Source organism: Ipomoea nil, unplaced genomic scaffold (assembly GCF_001879475.1).
Source record: "Ipomoea nil cultivar Tokyo-kokei standard unplaced genomic scaffold, Asagao_1.1 scaffold1619, whole genome shotgun sequence".
Taxonomy (NCBI): Eukaryota; Viridiplantae; Streptophyta; class Magnoliopsida; order Solanales; family Convolvulaceae; genus Ipomoea; species Ipomoea nil.
The window spans coordinates 595,899-611,890 of NW_017618047.1; the positions used below are offsets into that span (position 1 = coordinate 595,899).

At 35.1% G+C, this 15,992-nt stretch overlaps 2 protein-coding genes across 6 annotated transcripts; one reads left to right on the forward strand and one right to left on the reverse strand.

Moving 5' to 3' along the window:
* Positions 1–205: 205 nt before the first annotated feature.
* On the forward strand, positions 206–3,562 carry LOC109191363 (receptor-like cytosolic serine/threonine-protein kinase RBK2). Of its 5 annotated transcripts, none has more exons than XM_019342000.1 (8): positions 206–494; positions 1,275–1,712; positions 1,800–2,051; positions 2,144–2,298; positions 2,406–2,485; positions 2,570–2,705; positions 2,800–2,949; positions 3,038–3,562. In XM_019342000.1, exons 2-8 carry the CDS (start codon positions 1,337–1,339, stop codon positions 3,221–3,223), a joined length of 1,335 nt encoding a protein of 444 aa, XP_019197545.1. In that variant the 5' UTR covers positions 206–494; positions 1,275–1,336; the 3' UTR covers positions 3,224–3,562. The 5 variants fall into 5 exon arrangements, with proteins under 5 accessions (XP_019197545.1, XP_019197542.1, XP_019197546.1 ...); XM_019341997.1 differs by having other exon boundaries at positions 1,320–1,712; XM_019342001.1 differs by having other exon boundaries at positions 206–464.
* A 4,818-nt stretch (positions 3,563–8,380) lies between these two features.
* On the reverse strand, positions 8,381–11,157 carry LOC109191364 (histidine-containing phosphotransfer protein 1-like). Its single transcript, XM_019342003.1, has 6 exons — positions 10,915–11,157; positions 10,660–10,790; positions 10,483–10,551; positions 9,635–9,706; positions 9,104–9,176; positions 8,381–8,670 (listed from the first exon to the last, which is right to left on the reverse strand). Exons 1-6 carry the CDS (start codon positions 10,975–10,977, stop codon positions 8,620–8,622), a joined length of 459 nt encoding a protein of 152 aa, XP_019197548.1. The 5' UTR covers positions 10,978–11,157; the 3' UTR covers positions 8,381–8,619.
* Positions 11,158–15,992: the final 4,835 nt, after the last annotated feature.

A 15,992-nucleotide genomic window follows, 5' to 3' on the forward strand; every position in this document is an offset into this window, starting at 1 on the left:
AAAACTGACGACAATAAAGGCTGCTGTCAAATGTTAACTTCCACGAAAAAACACGTGGCCGCTATGCAATCCGATGTCGTAGACGACTCCAAAAGCCGACAAACAAAATCTTTGGCGGCTTACAATTTTCAATTTATTTTCTGTTTTTTTTTTCTCCCCCTATTTTCTTGTTTGGTGCGAGGTGGGGTGCGTTTGGCAGCTTCTGCCTAAAGGAATTGAAGACAATATCTATAATCTATAGACCATAGAGGCAGAAAGAGTAGAATCCAAACTTAAAATTAAACATTTTCTCCTTTTTGTTCCAGACGTGATTAAAAGGTGCAGAAATTTTTTTTTTTTGGAGTGTTTAAGGAGAAGGACCACTTAGTTCTTGGCTCTTTCCACCGCTCTGTTTCTGTTTCTTCCTCTTTTCTGGGAAAAAAAGATTCTTTAATCTATGTTGCAGAGCATGATTGGGCATCTGGGTATGTGCAGAATCTTCTTGCTGGTCTAAGGTTTCAATGTTTTTCCCTTGTTTTGTTTCTTTCTGGTGAATTTGCTGCTCTTAATGTTCTGGGATTGTTCTGCTATGTTTTTATGTATGTAAAGGTACTAACTTTGGTGTTCTTGTGGTGTATATTTGTCATGTTTCTTGGGCATTCATAGTCTTCTGTTTCTGGGACAATCATAGTTGTTCTCAGCCATGATTTGGGACTTTGAAATCTGGGGTTCTTGATTTGGTGTCTTTGTGTGAACAGTATCTTCTTGCTGGTCTAAAGTTTTGATCTTTTCCTTTTTTTTTTCTTTGTGGGGAATTTATTGCTCTTAATGTTCTGGGTCCAGTTATTGTTCTGCTATCTTTTCATGTATGCAGAGAGTGAAACATGTGGTGGTCTCTGCACTCTGCACTTTGGCCTTCCTGTGGTGCATATTTCTTATGTTTCTTCACAATCCAAAGTGTTTTTTTGTTTCTTTTTTCATGAGGTAAAATTGTATTTTTGGTACTCCAATTATAAAGCATAGACTTAGTCATTGAGTTATATGCGTGAAGTGACTATTTATGTCATCAATATGTTAATTAATAAAGTGTTTGATTTGGTCCTTCAAGGACTAAAATCGTCACTTTACTCGTAGCTTAGGAGTTAAATATAGTCATGCATATAATTCAGAAATAAGTCTGTACCCTGGGTATAACTGAAGGACCAAAAATACAAATTTCCCTTTTTAGATTTGGGACATTGAAATCATGGGTCTAAAACAGCTTCTTTGTTCTTGATTTGGTGTGTTTTCTGCAGTTTTTGGGTCTGAATTGTAAGTGATAATTGACAGTTTTCTGGTAGGTAAGTGAAGTTGAGATATGGAGAAAAGGAAGGGGAATGTGCACTCTCCAGACACAGTTCTTGAGGACTATTTAAACGGTTTAGAGTCCGAAACAGATTCTTCCAAGAACAGCAATAATTCTGAATTGGAAGCTCATCATAAGGAGGCAAAGGGCAGTTCAAAATGGGCAGGATTTATCCAACTCTTTAGAACAAAGTCGAAAAGCCATTTAGGTAGCTTGGATCCCTTGAATTCTCTCAAACTGTCGAAAAGATTCAGCAGCAGTATGAGGGAAACCGCTTCTGCTGCCAAGATTTTGCAGAATAATAGTGACGATTCGAACTGTTTCAAGCCACATTGGAGGAGCTTCAGCCTCTCGGAGCTTCAGACCGCCACGAGAGGCTTTCACCAAGGCGAGTAGCGATTTCCTTAGACATTTTCATTAATGCTTTTGATACGTGTGGTTTCAAAGAGAACGGATGGTCTTTTATGGTGTGCAGAAAGCTTGATTGGGAAAGGCGGCTATGCTGAGGTGCACAAGGGACGCCTGAGAGATGGGCAGCTCGTTGCAGTTAAACGCTTGACACGAGGGCCTCCCGAGGAGAGAGTAGGAGATTTCTTATCCGAGCTTGGGATAATGGCTCATGTCGACCATCCCAATACTGCTAAGTTGATTGGCTATGGGGTTGAAGGCGGATATTTCCTCGTTCTCGAGTTATCCCCTCATGGAAGCTTAGCCTCTATGATGCACGGTCCGGGGACCATCTTTCACCTATATATGAATTTCCTTTCCTTGCCTTCTATATTGTCTAATAACAGTTTCATATGCTCTTTTATTTTGCAGTTTCAAAGCGGAAATTGGAATGGGTTATCCGGTATAAGGTTGCTCTAGGGACAGCTAAAGGGCTTCAATATCTTCACGAGGGCTGTCGAAGGAGAATTATCCATCGAGATATCAAAGCTGCAAATATATTGCTTACAAAGGACTTCGAGCCTCAGGTCTGCTTTTTGTTCTTATCGGTCTGCAGAGAATGTCACTGACATACTTAGCTATTTACCTTAATTTTTACAAATAGAATCTCATAGAGAACATGCCTTTTTTACAGATTTGTGATTTTGGACTTGCAAAGTGGCTGCCAGAGCGATGGACTCACATCAATGTGATGAAATTTGAAGGGACGTTCGGGTAAAGATCGAGCAAACACATATCATTCTTCCCTGCTAGTCTCTTTCGATTTTACTTTCGAGTAAAACCTTGTCATGATTTCAGATATCTTGCGCCCGAGTTTCTAATGCATGGAATAGTAGACGAGAAAACTGATGTGTTTGCCTTCGGGGTGCTGCTGTTGGAGCTCATCACTGGGCGTCGAGCCCTTGATTACTCGCAGCAAAGCCTTGTAATCTGGGTATATATATATATATATATATTCCTCGATCTTTCATTCTTTCCCGGATTCCCATCCTACTCTCGTGTTAAGATCTTATTGTTAATGTCTGCAGGCAAAACCTCTGCTAAAGAAGAACAGAATTCGAGAGCTTGCTGATTCGTCGCTTGGCGAGAGCTACAACTTGCTGCAGATGAATCTCATGGCCTTGGCTGCTTCTTTGTGTGTGCAGCAATCTTCGATAAAGCGCCCTCGAATCAGCCAGGCAAGTGGTGATATACACGTTTAATTTCTAGTTCGTGATGAATCGAATCGAAATTTTTTATGGATTCTGAATCGTGATACACTTACAGGTTCTGCAGCTTCTGAGAGGGAACTATGAGAGCCTGGATTTGATCAGAAGATGCAGAAAGCCAGTGCAGTGGAAGGGATACTATGAGGAACTCTTCAATGCAGAAGAAGGGTTTCACAAGAACAGCAACTTGAGGAGTTGTCTTAGTCTGCAGGAACAGATTGCTATGGAAATCCAAAATGGATGAAGACGGGATTGAAGGACGTGTTCTGTCTCGACTAAAAGGTTAAACAGACAGCGAGACATATACGGTTATTATTTATATATATTATGCTCGACGGGAGATGTCTGCATGCACTCTTTCGATCCGTCACCAAACAACGCCAAGCATGTTTGTTTATAGCATGTCAAAGAATTATTTGAAGGCGGGAATCGCAACACTTTTTACAACATCAGTCAGCTGTAGCGGAGGTGTAACTGTATTTTCTTATACGTTCATAGCAATGAATATAGGACTTGGCCTCCAACAAAACCTTTGCCTCCTACAACCTCTTTAGATAGAGTTCCCACATTCTTCTGCTGTGAATACTTTTGTTTTGTTTTGTTAGTTAGAATGTTCTTTCAATTCATATTACGTTAGCCTTTTTGGTTTGAGCAGGTTAATTATCTTTTGTCAATTAGGGTTGAATTAGATATGTTTCAGAATTTAAGAAAAAAAGTCAAATAGATCCCTCAGCATATAGTTTCTATGTAATTATTAGGTTATTGAATTTAAAAAGTGTTCAAGATAATCATTAAACATAAAAATTTTGTACAATTAAGATATTTTTAAATTTTTTAAATGTAGTTTAAGTACAGTTGAACACATTTCAATCTTTCCTTTTAATTAATATGGTAGAGAAAATGACGGCTCTTATTACATATCATATTACCATGTAAGTAATATTACAAGGTTTTACTGGAAAATTTTTTTAAAAAATATTTCAATTATATATATTTTCTTCTTTGATAATTTGGATCACACATTTTTTAAGTTCAATAACTTAGTTGTACATAAGTAATAAGTTCAGTGGCCTATTTGATATATTTTTTTCAATTTAAAATTTTTTGTAAACACACAAAATTCTAAATTCTTTTATGTAAAATTGAAAAATTCTACACTTTCACAATTCAGAAAAGATGAATTTTGAATAGAAGACTCACTTTTTATTTTAGAAAAATGACACTTTTTCTCCTAAGTTGTTTACTTAACATTTTTCCCCTGTATTATTTAAGTGGTTATTTCTTTCCTTCTATGTTAAATAAATGTTTAGGGTGTTAAAAATAAGGACAAAAATGATATTTCACTTTTTTATTTAATGGGGATGGAGAGGTTCACCGATATTACATATTCCCTTCGCTTTGCTTAAAATTTTCACAACATTCTCGAATCAACTTCGAATTATTATATTAAATCAACAGCCTTCATCCCCAGAGATTCTCTAACCTCGAATCAACACCCCCACCCATTATAGATATTACCCCCACCCCCCTCCCCCCGACCTACACTCAAAACAAAAACATCCAAAACAAATACTGTTGGAAAAATAGCATTAAAATGACATTTTAAGTTGCTATTTTGTGGTACAATTATCAGTGGGGTCCACTTCCGATTTGGGTCAGGTCAAAGTGGATTCGAGTTCATCGTAGTGAGACGAAGAGATTGATATATTGTACACTCAAAACGGATAATGGTGAATGAGATATTGACTCTCAAAGTAGACCCATTGAGTTGGGAAAATGAAGGGAAAAATGAGCTTTTGTCCCACATTGGTTTGAGAAGAGGATTTGCCCCGTATTGAATTGTATACCATAGAGGCCCTCTCTTGCGCGCAAGGGGGGTGAAAATCAAATCCCAAATTGAGATAAAAAAAGGCTTGATTCAAGCTTGAGTTGGTAGGCCTTGCAGGCTAAGTCATGCCAACTCTCGATATCAATTTTCCAAAGTCACTTGAAAATTGGACCTTGGTCGAGAGTTCGACCTTGGACCTTGGTCGAGAGGAGGTCGAAAGTTCGGCCTTGGGCCTTGGTCGAGAGGAGGTCGAAAGTAACACAGCTGGGACAATACTTGTGGGATTAAATTCATCCGTTATGGAATTAATTGTCTCCCGTTATGGAATTAATTGTCTATTAATTCCAATTTTTAAAATTTGAATTTAATCTCACTTAATGGTGGTTGTTTCAGGTGTTACAAATCATTTGTTAAATGCCAACTTGAATGCTATTGATCATTCATCTCCTATATAAGAAGAGAGTTGACAGTGAACAAGAACACAACAAGAGAGATACACACTTGCACGTTTTTCCAGCTTCAAAACTCTGCTTCTACTCATTTCTTTGCCTAGCTGTGTTCAAGGCTTTGCTCTAGTTCGCCGGGTTCGTTCGTTTGGGTCCTCAAACGTCGAACCGTAGCACGTTTTATCTTGGGAAACCTAGGCCACAACGCTCCTAACACTTTTAGGAGGGGGCAAATAAGGTTTTAAGGAAAGAGTGATCTCTTGACTCGCGCTAAAAACCCTATACCCATACACGAGCCATCTTTTCCTTCTTTCGATTTTGGATTATGCTTCTAAGCAAAAATCCTCTCTCTATTTGATTTAGTTGTGGATTGAAATTATAATCTGAGGATTCTACGTTCCAATTTTGATTGATATATATTTGTATATCTTTTCCATAGATATATATGTATATATAACCATGGGGATCTGATTTATATATATTTGTGTGTGTGTGTATATATATATGGAATTCTTGAAGAATGTCCGTTCAAAGAAAAAGGACCTATTACTATATTCTGTGATAATAGTTCAACTATAAAGCTGGCCAAAGGAGCAGGCTATGGTGCTGTTGTTCGTGATCACGATGGCCGGTTCATGGCGGCGAGAAGCGGTCGAATTGTGGGCAGCCGGGATCCACTAATGGTGGAAGCAATTGCGGCTAAGGAAGCGTTGACGTGGCTCAAAACTTCCCATTTTGAGAATATCATTCTTGAATCCGATTGTATTAATTTTCGTAACGCTTTCAATTCTAGTAGTACGGACTACTCGTACGTAGGGGTGATAGTTAAGCAATGTCGTGCTATTGCTAATGACATAGGTAATGTAAATGTTTGCCATGTCAAGAGAACAACGAATCGTGTGGCTCATGAGTTAGCTCGGGCAACCGGTTCTTCTTCTGTCTCTAGAACGTGGGAATTTATCCCACCAGCCTGTATTTCCGGTTTATTAAGCTATTAATGAAGTTGTTTGCTTTTGTTTCAAAAAAAAAAAAAAATAAAGCTGGCCAAAAATCCTGTTCCATGGGAGATGCAAACATATTGATGTCAGGAGACACTTTATAAGGGACCTTGTTAAGGAAGGAGCTATTGAACTCGTGTATTGCAGAAGTGAAGATCAAGTTGCTGATATCTTTACCAAAGCATTCAAGTCAACAACATTTGAGAAACAAAAAATGATGCTAGGAGTTTGTGACCTGAAGTTTACTGAAGATTAAAGTGAACATTTGAGAGTTTAGTTTAGGAGAGGACATGTTAGAATATTTCTCTGTTTCTTTATAGTTTTTTCTATATTCTGAACTAGTCATAAATTAGTTCCTATTCTTTAGTGATTCTATTTTGATCCTATTTTCTAGCAAGATATGCAGGTTGTTTCTGATATTGTATTCTAGCCTATTTAAAGGCTTTGGTCAGTGAATAACATACACAGATTATCTTCCTCAATTACAATATTATTAGTGATCACTAAGTGTTTGAGAAAATACTTGAAAGACTTCCTTGTTCTTCCTAAATCAGTTTTCAACACGGTAGGTATCGTACAAGGCACAAGCAAGCAATAATAGATTTGAGGAGAAGATAATGTCATTGTTGAATAAGCATATAATTAAGTCGGGATGCCAAAGGTTGGCCAAAACTTACAGGCCCGTCTTAAACCAAGCATCCTATAACTTTTCTGATAGAGTCAACAAAGAACGACAATGAGGTATGTTGAGAAAAATGGGATCAAGAGATCAAGAACAAAAAAAAAAAAAAAACAAAACAAAAAAGAATAAGAGTCTACATCGCAAGCAAATGAGATTTTTATTAATTGTTATGATTAAACATCCTAGGTTGCAAGCATCATATTTATAGACAAACCTAACGGTATATTTATAAAATTACCATGTACTGTACCACAAGGGCACTGCCCCCGCACCCCAACCCACTTAGCGAACCCAGTTCAAGTTTGGATCACAAAGACAAGTCATGTTGTAAATATGAACGGTATAGACTACAACATACGATACCAGGTCGGATCATTCGCCTAGTATGGTTGTTGGTTTAAGCTTTCGAACTCGGGACGTACAGCAGTAGATCAGTGGTCTCCGAGCTAAAAGTATTAGTTATGAAGTAGTTGCGAATCCCCCCCTCCCCCTCTGTAATAAATGTGGTATTTATAGTTGAGGAAATGAGGCAAGTTCCGCGCTCTCGACATGTAGGGCACGTGGAGCCCATGCACAGGTCTAGACCGGGTCCAAAGGGGTTGCGTACACGTGCATCAATGTTTCTGAGGGTGCACAACCATTGCGGGATCTCGATCGTCAGTTCAGCCCTGACCTAATAAGGTCAGGCGCACGCCGCTCGCAAGGAAACCCACAGGCTCGCTTAATAAAGGTGCCCAGCGAGAGGTTAGGTCAACTGAAGAATCGGAGGACCATTCAGAGATCTTGTTCCCGCACCACACTATTGATACTACTTGTAACTCAACTTTAAATTTTAGTATATAATCCAAACTTTGTGTTTACAATAATAGTTCCACAAAAGTTAATTTTCATTAAATTAACTGTTGTATGTGTTGAATATGTTTTAGTGAATGGTACTTTGAACCATTAATGCATGCATGAATGAAGATAAGAGAATCAGTTGCACTAACCCCAACATCCATGGCATCTTCTCATCATTGCAGGACATGTCATGGCCTAACCATTCCATTACTGCAATTAACTTTAGATAACAAATCTGGAAATTTTGGACCGTCATATTTCAATTATTTTCCTATGCTACTTACTGCTATATGAGTATGTGTATTTATAAAGCTTAGCTGTGATGTCTCTTTCATCAACCTGCACTGACCCCTTTGCTTTTTCCACTGTCAATTTTATAGGGGTGGCGGTGGCCTGCATGCCTCCCACCCCCTCCTATAATTTCACTCTTCCTATCTTTCATTTTCTCAATATTTTCTTTAAGATGTCAATGCAAAACAACTGAGAACTATCTACTCAAACCGCTTCACTTCTATTCCTTATATGTGACAGACTCATATTCCTAATCCTATATGAGACAAACTCAACAGTTGCATAAATGCATAATCACAGAAACAGCCAACACATATAATCAACCATAAAGTAAGCTGCCAATGATATCAATCAAGTTCAAAATGCAAAGAGTATGTATCAGTTGTGATATAACAGTATATGGAAGAAGAAGAAGGTTTTATTCGGTTTACGCGTGTTTCCTCTATAGCAATTCCTTTGACCTATACCTCTATCAGAAGTTCAGAAGTATAAAAGTTATTTGTAACATCCCCCCTCCAGTATGTCCAGATAGGCCTTTACGTCAATGTAACGAACTTATGGCAGAATAGGAATTTTCCCACCAGCGGCCAAGATTTGCTGCTCGAGCTGCATTTAAACAGAGAAAATTACAGTTAATATAACAGAATTTCGATATTTTACACTGGTTTACACCCAGAAATCAAGACAAGTATTTGAGTTTTAAACAGCCAATAAGGTAATTAGTGAATCAACTGTCAAAAGTTTTAGGTTTTGTTTGTTGTGTTCTTGTCCATAAAATAACAAATGTAAGTATGTAACAGTTGAAAAGGCGAGTACTAGACTCGGTTACAATGTAGTATCTGTTCTACTTTCTCAACGTACTGAACCACAAAAAGTCGATACTGCCCCCACTGGGGGGCAAACCCATGACCTACCCGTTGGGAGAGCCACTTCATGCCACTAGACCACAAGGTCATTGGCAAACAGCACCATGTCCATTCATGCAGAAGTCGTACAATATCGAAAAGTAATATTTTGATATATGGAATATAGTACTTACCCTGAATAAAGTTTCGAGTTTGTTCTTCACAACAAAGAATTCATTTTTCACAAGTTGCAGGCATTGCACACACCTACACCGAAAATATTAGTAATTTCAGTATCAAAGCTTCTGAAAATCTTTATCGCAAATAATTTACACATACAGAACTATCGAAAGGTATGAATGCTGCCATTAAGCATGTTTAGTTAACAAGAACAACGAGCAAGATCTCCTTTTACCAGACATACCGTTTCTTAAGAAGAATGCTGCCATTAAGGTACGTTATCAACTACTGTTGCTAATGCATCTTCACCTAATGAACTAATGGTACTATTGCATCATCACGTTATGAACTAATGTTACTAATGCCATTTTAGCCATACCCTTTTCCCTCTTTTGAAGTGTGCCAAATAGGGAATGAAATGCAATAATAAGATTCAGAAGGAAACCAAATCTCTTCATCAGTTCATCGTGTTCTTTTTTAATATCCCTAAAGAATACGTGTATTGATGAAGGATTAGTTGCAATAATAGCTTAAGCAAAACTTACCCATCAAGGTTCTTCTCATTGCAAAAGTTTCTGAAAGATACACACACATTCTTAACTCTTTGTGCACCTATGCTGCAGACCGAAAAAGTAGGATTTTGAGTTAACATGTTAGGCAATAAAGATGGCAAAGCTATATCTGTTAACAAATACGGAGGACAACGAAATAGGCAACAAATTCATTCAATCCCCAAACCGAAATGCACCAATTTCCAATGTTTCTCAGTCTATTAAACTCATATTGGGTGTATAGTTGTATACAACAAGCTTTGAAACCAATTTGTTTGGTAAAAATTGCCCAGGAAAGTTGACGATTTTGCCAAAATAGACCCCAAAAAACAGTCACTTCAATCCAAAAAAATCCAAATAAACCAATTCCCAAAGCTTTTCACAATCTCACTCCCTTTGAAGAAGTTCAAATCCAGCCATTTATTGAGTACAGTTCAAAGCACTAACATTAGCGTTTTAAGCAGAGAGCACGAGCTAATGGTTAAGACAAACCACTAACTTAAAGCGAATTCGAGCTTTAGTAGGTTAATTCTTACTAAAATTCAAGCCACAACAACCTAACAGAACAACGAAACCATTCAAGAACAGCCACCCGAACGAAAACTTTTGACTTCATTACCAAACACAGCATCGATTAAGAGTCAATCAGATGGAAATTAAATCCATTTCACACAAAGCAGAACAAGTAGTTGATTCATAATCCTTTCATACACTATTGTATAACCATTATTAGCATCCATAAATTCCATATAAAAAAAAAATAAAAAAAAAAATAAAAAAAAAAACTAACTAATCATCAGCATCATGGTACAAATAGCCTATGAATCAATCAGGATATATACCTGGAACTGCTTCCCTTGAACTGGTGAACATGGGCATCAACCTGGGTATAGTCTACAACTGGCTGCTGACTATACAATAGAGAAAAAGGAAACAAATGAAATACCCAAACATTTAAAAGATTTCATTTTTGACAAGCAAACCATAACAAAAATTAAAGAAATGAATGAAAATCTTACAGAGCTTTGGCCAGATTGCTAATAAGCTTCTCAGAATCCTCAAAGAAAAGTGAAACCACCTCAGCCACGAAGTCTGGGTTGCTGTCATCCTTCAGTTTCTGAAGCTGCAGAAACTGATCATCCAAAAAGCCCTATTTTTTTTTTTTCACAAGAAACAAAAACCCAGTCTCAGAATCCTCCAAGAAATGGGAAACACAAGCCACATGAATCATAAAAGCGAAAGAAAGTCCAAATCTTTTGGACTGTTACAAAGACCTCATGATACAGAGAAGCTATGAGGTCCACAAATTGTTTCTGCAGCTGAGGTACAACGTCCATGGTGGATTTGCTACTTGGCAATTTGGCAGAGGGTGAAAACTGAAAAACTCTGGTTTCAGTCTTTGCAGATTGACTTGCAGGGCCTTTTTTGTATGCGTTGAAGAGGAATTTTGATATGTTTGGGTAATTGTTGGTCTGATTAAGGTTATAATTGGATTTCCATAATTGACAACCTTATTACAAACCCAATAATTCCAGACATTCAATGTGATTTCGCTCATTTGGGTATAATAACATAAATACTTATTACAGCTTTTATTCCGACATTATGAAATTAGAGTGGAAAAAACGAGAGTATTAAAATTAAAACTATTTTAAATGTATTATTTTTATTGGTGTGATTTGACTCACACGAGAATTAGGTTTTCTGTAAGAAGGTACGGAATAATCTCATTCGTCAATTTAAGATGATCAATGGTTAAAAATTAAGAAAGAAAAATATGGGGTGACATTTCTACTGTTACGATTATGTATTTGAAAACGTTTAATAATGCATTCGCAAATAATTAATCACTAGTTTTTGCCCCGTGTGATGCACGACATAAAATTTAAGTAACTTTATTATTGATAATATTTTAAAAACAATAAAATAAAATATTAATCATGAAATTAAAACTTATTCTGAAATGTATTTTTCTTTAACAATACTAAATTGGTTGTTATATCGAACATCACATATTGTTAGCATATATTATAAAGAATTGTGTTATAACATATCACATGAGATTTAAAAAGTGTACACTAAAATAATTATATATACACACACACACACACACACATTTTTATAAAAAAAAATTAAAATTAGAAAATCAAACAATATACAATAAAAAATTTATGAAATTAAATTTTCTTATATATAAAAACATTTATTAATATGATTTGCAATTAAAGCCTATAGTACATATACTTGACAATATATAAATAAAAATACAGTATCATCATCCTACATTGAAACTAACTACGAAAATCTTTTCTTAAACATTGCTTAATAATAATAATTATATACGTACAACATATATAAATCTAAACTAAATATGAAATATTTCATGACATGAAAGAAAAAATAAAACCTGCATTGCTAAGCCCAATAAACATTTAATTATCTATCCATATAACACAGTTACGTTGCATTTCAGCCCAATACCCGAGCCCATTAACCCAGTTATAAAACCTCATTACCAAACCCTAATCCATATTTTTTGACGATTGCGCTTCCGTCTACTCTGTTGCGTTCGTCATTCTCTCTAAAATGTTCACTGACTTACGCGAACCTTCTCTGTTTCCGGCGTCTTGACACACTCAATTTTAAATCATCGCACGTCCAAGTAATCCACTGCTAAAAAACTTTTCAGATAATCTCACCGTAGCATTTGACCGTTGTGGAATTGCTTTCTTCCCCAAATGCCGATCTGAAAAATCAGGTGACCGGAGCAAATCTAAAACAAACTAATAAATACAATATCATCTTCAGGTAAAACTTATTGTTTAAAATGAAATTAAGAAATACATCATATTTTCTAATTACTTAATATCAGTTCAATAATTATTTGTTTAAACTTATTCGTCTCTCCAATATTATTGTTCATGCAACTGATTTAAATTTTAATTTTTTTTTTCAATTTAGGAACTGATTTAGTAACTTTTTTTAAAAAAAATTTCCCTCTCAAAACTATATTAGAATGAACAATTAAATTGTTGTCGATCAACAAAATTGTAAGAATAAAAAAACAGGTTAATCTTATTTTTTAAAATTGGATACTCTAATTTTTTTTCCAGTAAACAATAAATTAATTTATATAATAAAATGTTAACTTAAAAATACTGGAATGTATTACCTGCTTCATCATTAAATAACAATAATTGTAGATTAACATGTATTGAAAATAGATAAGTATGATGCATTATATACCTTAAAATGATGCAATTTCATTTAATTGGTATTTAATACCTTAAAATGATGCAATTTCATTTAGGCGGGAAATTGATTGGCAAAAAACATTTTGCTATTATATAGAGTAAGAAGTAAGATAAGATAAGATAAGATGTATTTTCAAATGCACTATCAAACATTTCTAATTAAAAAAAAAAAAAAGAGGATAATAACAGGGCGTTTGGTTGGAGGAAATTTAAATTTCATTCCCACATAATTCCAAAGACCACTAAATTCTTTAGTTTGGTTGGAAGGAATTGCAATTCTCTCATTTTCATGGAATTAAAATCCCATGCCCCTCCCCCACCCTTCCGTGGGATTTTAATTCCATGGATCTTGGGAAAAAAAAAAAAAGACATAACGATGAGACAAAATTATCCTCCCCTTTTTTAATCTAAAATTGATGCCGGACAACAACAATGGATATTTTGAACTTTATACTACTTATTCCCTTTCAATTCTCATGTATACCAAACATTGGAATTGAAATCCCAGTAATTTAATTCTTGTAAACCAAACACTTTAATTTAGATTCTCACTTATTCCTAATAATTCATCTCTCATGGAATTGCAATTCCTTTCCCACGTAATTATCTCCTTCCAACCAAACGTATAAGTATTCTTCTCAAGATAATTATAAATATGTTATTACCAATTATCATAACAAAACTCAATTGTTACATTTCAATTATGGGTATTTTTTATAATATATAAACATAAATGCATTAAACAAAGTAATAATATTAATATATAAAATATGTTAAAAAAATTGATTAGGCTTGCGATTTACTCAAGTCGAATATTAACTTAGCTTGAATTGTTAATCGATCACGAGCTTGGCTCGATAATAACCAAATCGAATTTGAACATTCATCAAATCAAACTCAAATAGCTCATGAGTACTGAGTAGTATGACTCGCTTACAGAGTTACACCCCTATAGAAGTAGTTATTTTGGAATTATTGTTATTATTAGGAAATTATCCATTTGAGTGAGTGAAACATAATTCTCGTATTAGAAGGTCATAAGTTTAATTATTGACACCACTCTTTTAATCAAGCCTGTCACACAATATTTTTCTAAAACAATTTATTTTTCATGTGTGATTTATGTACTCTTACACAAGAGTAAAATTTACCCAATATATACACTCGATTAATAATTACAAATTATTTCATGTCCAAGAAAATATTTGGCTAAAAAGGAATGCATTTTAATAGAAAGAGTATTAAATTATTTCCATATTGGAAATTGGAATATTTTTTTTTTTGAGAATAGGAATTAATATTCTTCTTTTTCATGTCCAGAAAAATATTTGGCTAAAAAGGAATGCATTTTAATAGAAAGAGTATTAAATTATTTCCATATTGGAAATTGGAATTCCTTTTTTTTTTTTTTTTTTTGAGAATAGGAATTAATATTTTCTTTCTAATGGTTGAACCTCAACCCTAAGCACCCCGGTCTGACAAAGCATCTAGGAGGATGTAAATCATGGTAACTCAACTGCGTACAAGGATCGTATAAGGACCCCCCACATCTCGGCCGAGCATCTGGAATGATGTAAATCATGGTAACTCAATTGCACACAAGCTTCCCTCACTTTGAGAGGTTGTAAAGTGAGGTTGGGAGGTGAGGTTGCTCCCACACTGCCGCTGGCTGGTGAGACTCGATCCCTGGTCATTCTTTCCAACTTTCACATCTATGACCAATTGAGCTGCCCATGAGGACTAGGAATTAATATTCTTCTTCTCTCAAAAGGTTGAGTTCCCAACCTCAAGAGTTTCACACTCTGATCGAAAAAAACATTTAAGAGAATGTAAATCACGTTACTCAATGGCTCAACAGTTAAGGTCAAATCTTATAGTACACACAAGAGATTTACACTGTCACTATCGAAGTTTTAACATTAGTCTCTCTTCTCTCAAATACTATCTACTGAACCAGTGAGCTAAGCCCGTACAAGTTGAAATTAATATTGCGTATTATGATTGGATGTAGAATTCCCAACGTGTCGGTTGGTATGATATTGTTAAGGTGGTTTGAAGGTGTCCCCCACAAACAGTTGGCCATGTCCTTACCATTCTCTGCTTTAGTATTTATTTACTTATTTTCTAAATAGGACTTTTGATATTTAAATTTAAAAATAGTGATAATTTTGTAATTTAATCAGAAAATAGAAAATAAAAAGAAAAATGATACTTTTTACCCCTTAGTTGTTTATTTATAGCATATTTTTTTCCTGTGTTATTTATGTAACCATTTTATCTCCTCATTTGTTTATAAAAGCGACTATTTCTTCCCTTCTCTGTTAAATAAATGTTTAGGGTGAAAAATGAGGATAAAAATAGTATTTCTTTTATTTTATTTTAGGATGAATGATTAATACACTAATTAAGGGTGTTAAAAATGAGGATAAAAATAGTATTTATTTTATTTTAGGATGAATGATTAATACACTAATTAAATAAAGTAACTACCCATCCTAAAGAAGTATTCACAATTTTTACTGGAATAGCATATGCTGTTCTGTTTGGTTATACCTTTACTATGAATTTCATTTTAGGGATCTCTATTGTGTTCATCTCAATGCATCAGTTCTTTTCAACCGCATCAAAAGTCAAGGATGAGACACAGAATGGCAGTCTGGAAATAATAGAGACTGAGAATAATTCCAGGTCGAAGGACACATCATTTTTAGATATGGCTGCTGGAGCCCATGAGGATGCAAATCACCGTGTTAAACAGATGAAAGAGAACCACTTCTCTCTAGATGAAATTATCATAGGTATATGATTGGAGCAGCATTCTTTAGCTGATCAATATAGACAGTACAAATGTTGGACCATTTTAATGGTAATTTCATCAACAATATGTAGATTAAGTCATCTACATACAAGCAGATAATCAGAATTTTTTTTCCTTTAGACTTTGTAAAGAATGTGTGCTCATAAGGACATTTTCTAAAACCTTCCTTCAGAAAATAAGATTCAATCCTACTATACCAAGCCCTCGGGGCTTGTTTTAGCCCATACAACGCCCTTTTTTAACTTGTAAACTTTATGTTCATTACCGGGAATAATATAAC

Bases quoted from the DNA above. Each gene is read 5' to 3' on its own strand.
- LOC109191364 (XM_019342003.1), bottom strand. From the start codon at position 10,977: ATGGACGTTGTACCTCAGCTGCAGAAACAATTTGTGGACCTCATAGCT. The intron at 9,707-10,482 runs GTATATATCCTG...TTCGGTCTGCAG, and splicing joins TTCAAGGGAAGCAGTTCCAG to CATAGGTGCACAAAGAGTTA. The intron at 8,671-9,103 runs GTAAGTACTATA...GTTTAAATGCAG, and splicing joins AACTCGAAACTTTATTCAGG to CTCGAGCAGCAAATCTTGGC.
- LOC109191363 (XM_019342000.1), top strand. From the start codon at position 1,337: ATGGAGAAAAGGAAGGGGAATGTGCACTCTCCAGACACAGTTCTTGAG. The intron at 2,052-2,143 runs GTCCGGGGACCA...TTTATTTTGCAG, and splicing joins CTTAGCCTCTATGATGCACG to TTTCAAAGCGGAAATTGGAA. The intron at 2,299-2,405 runs GTCTGCTTTTTG...CCTTTTTTACAG, and splicing joins CAAAGGACTTCGAGCCTCAG to ATTTGTGATTTTGGACTTGC.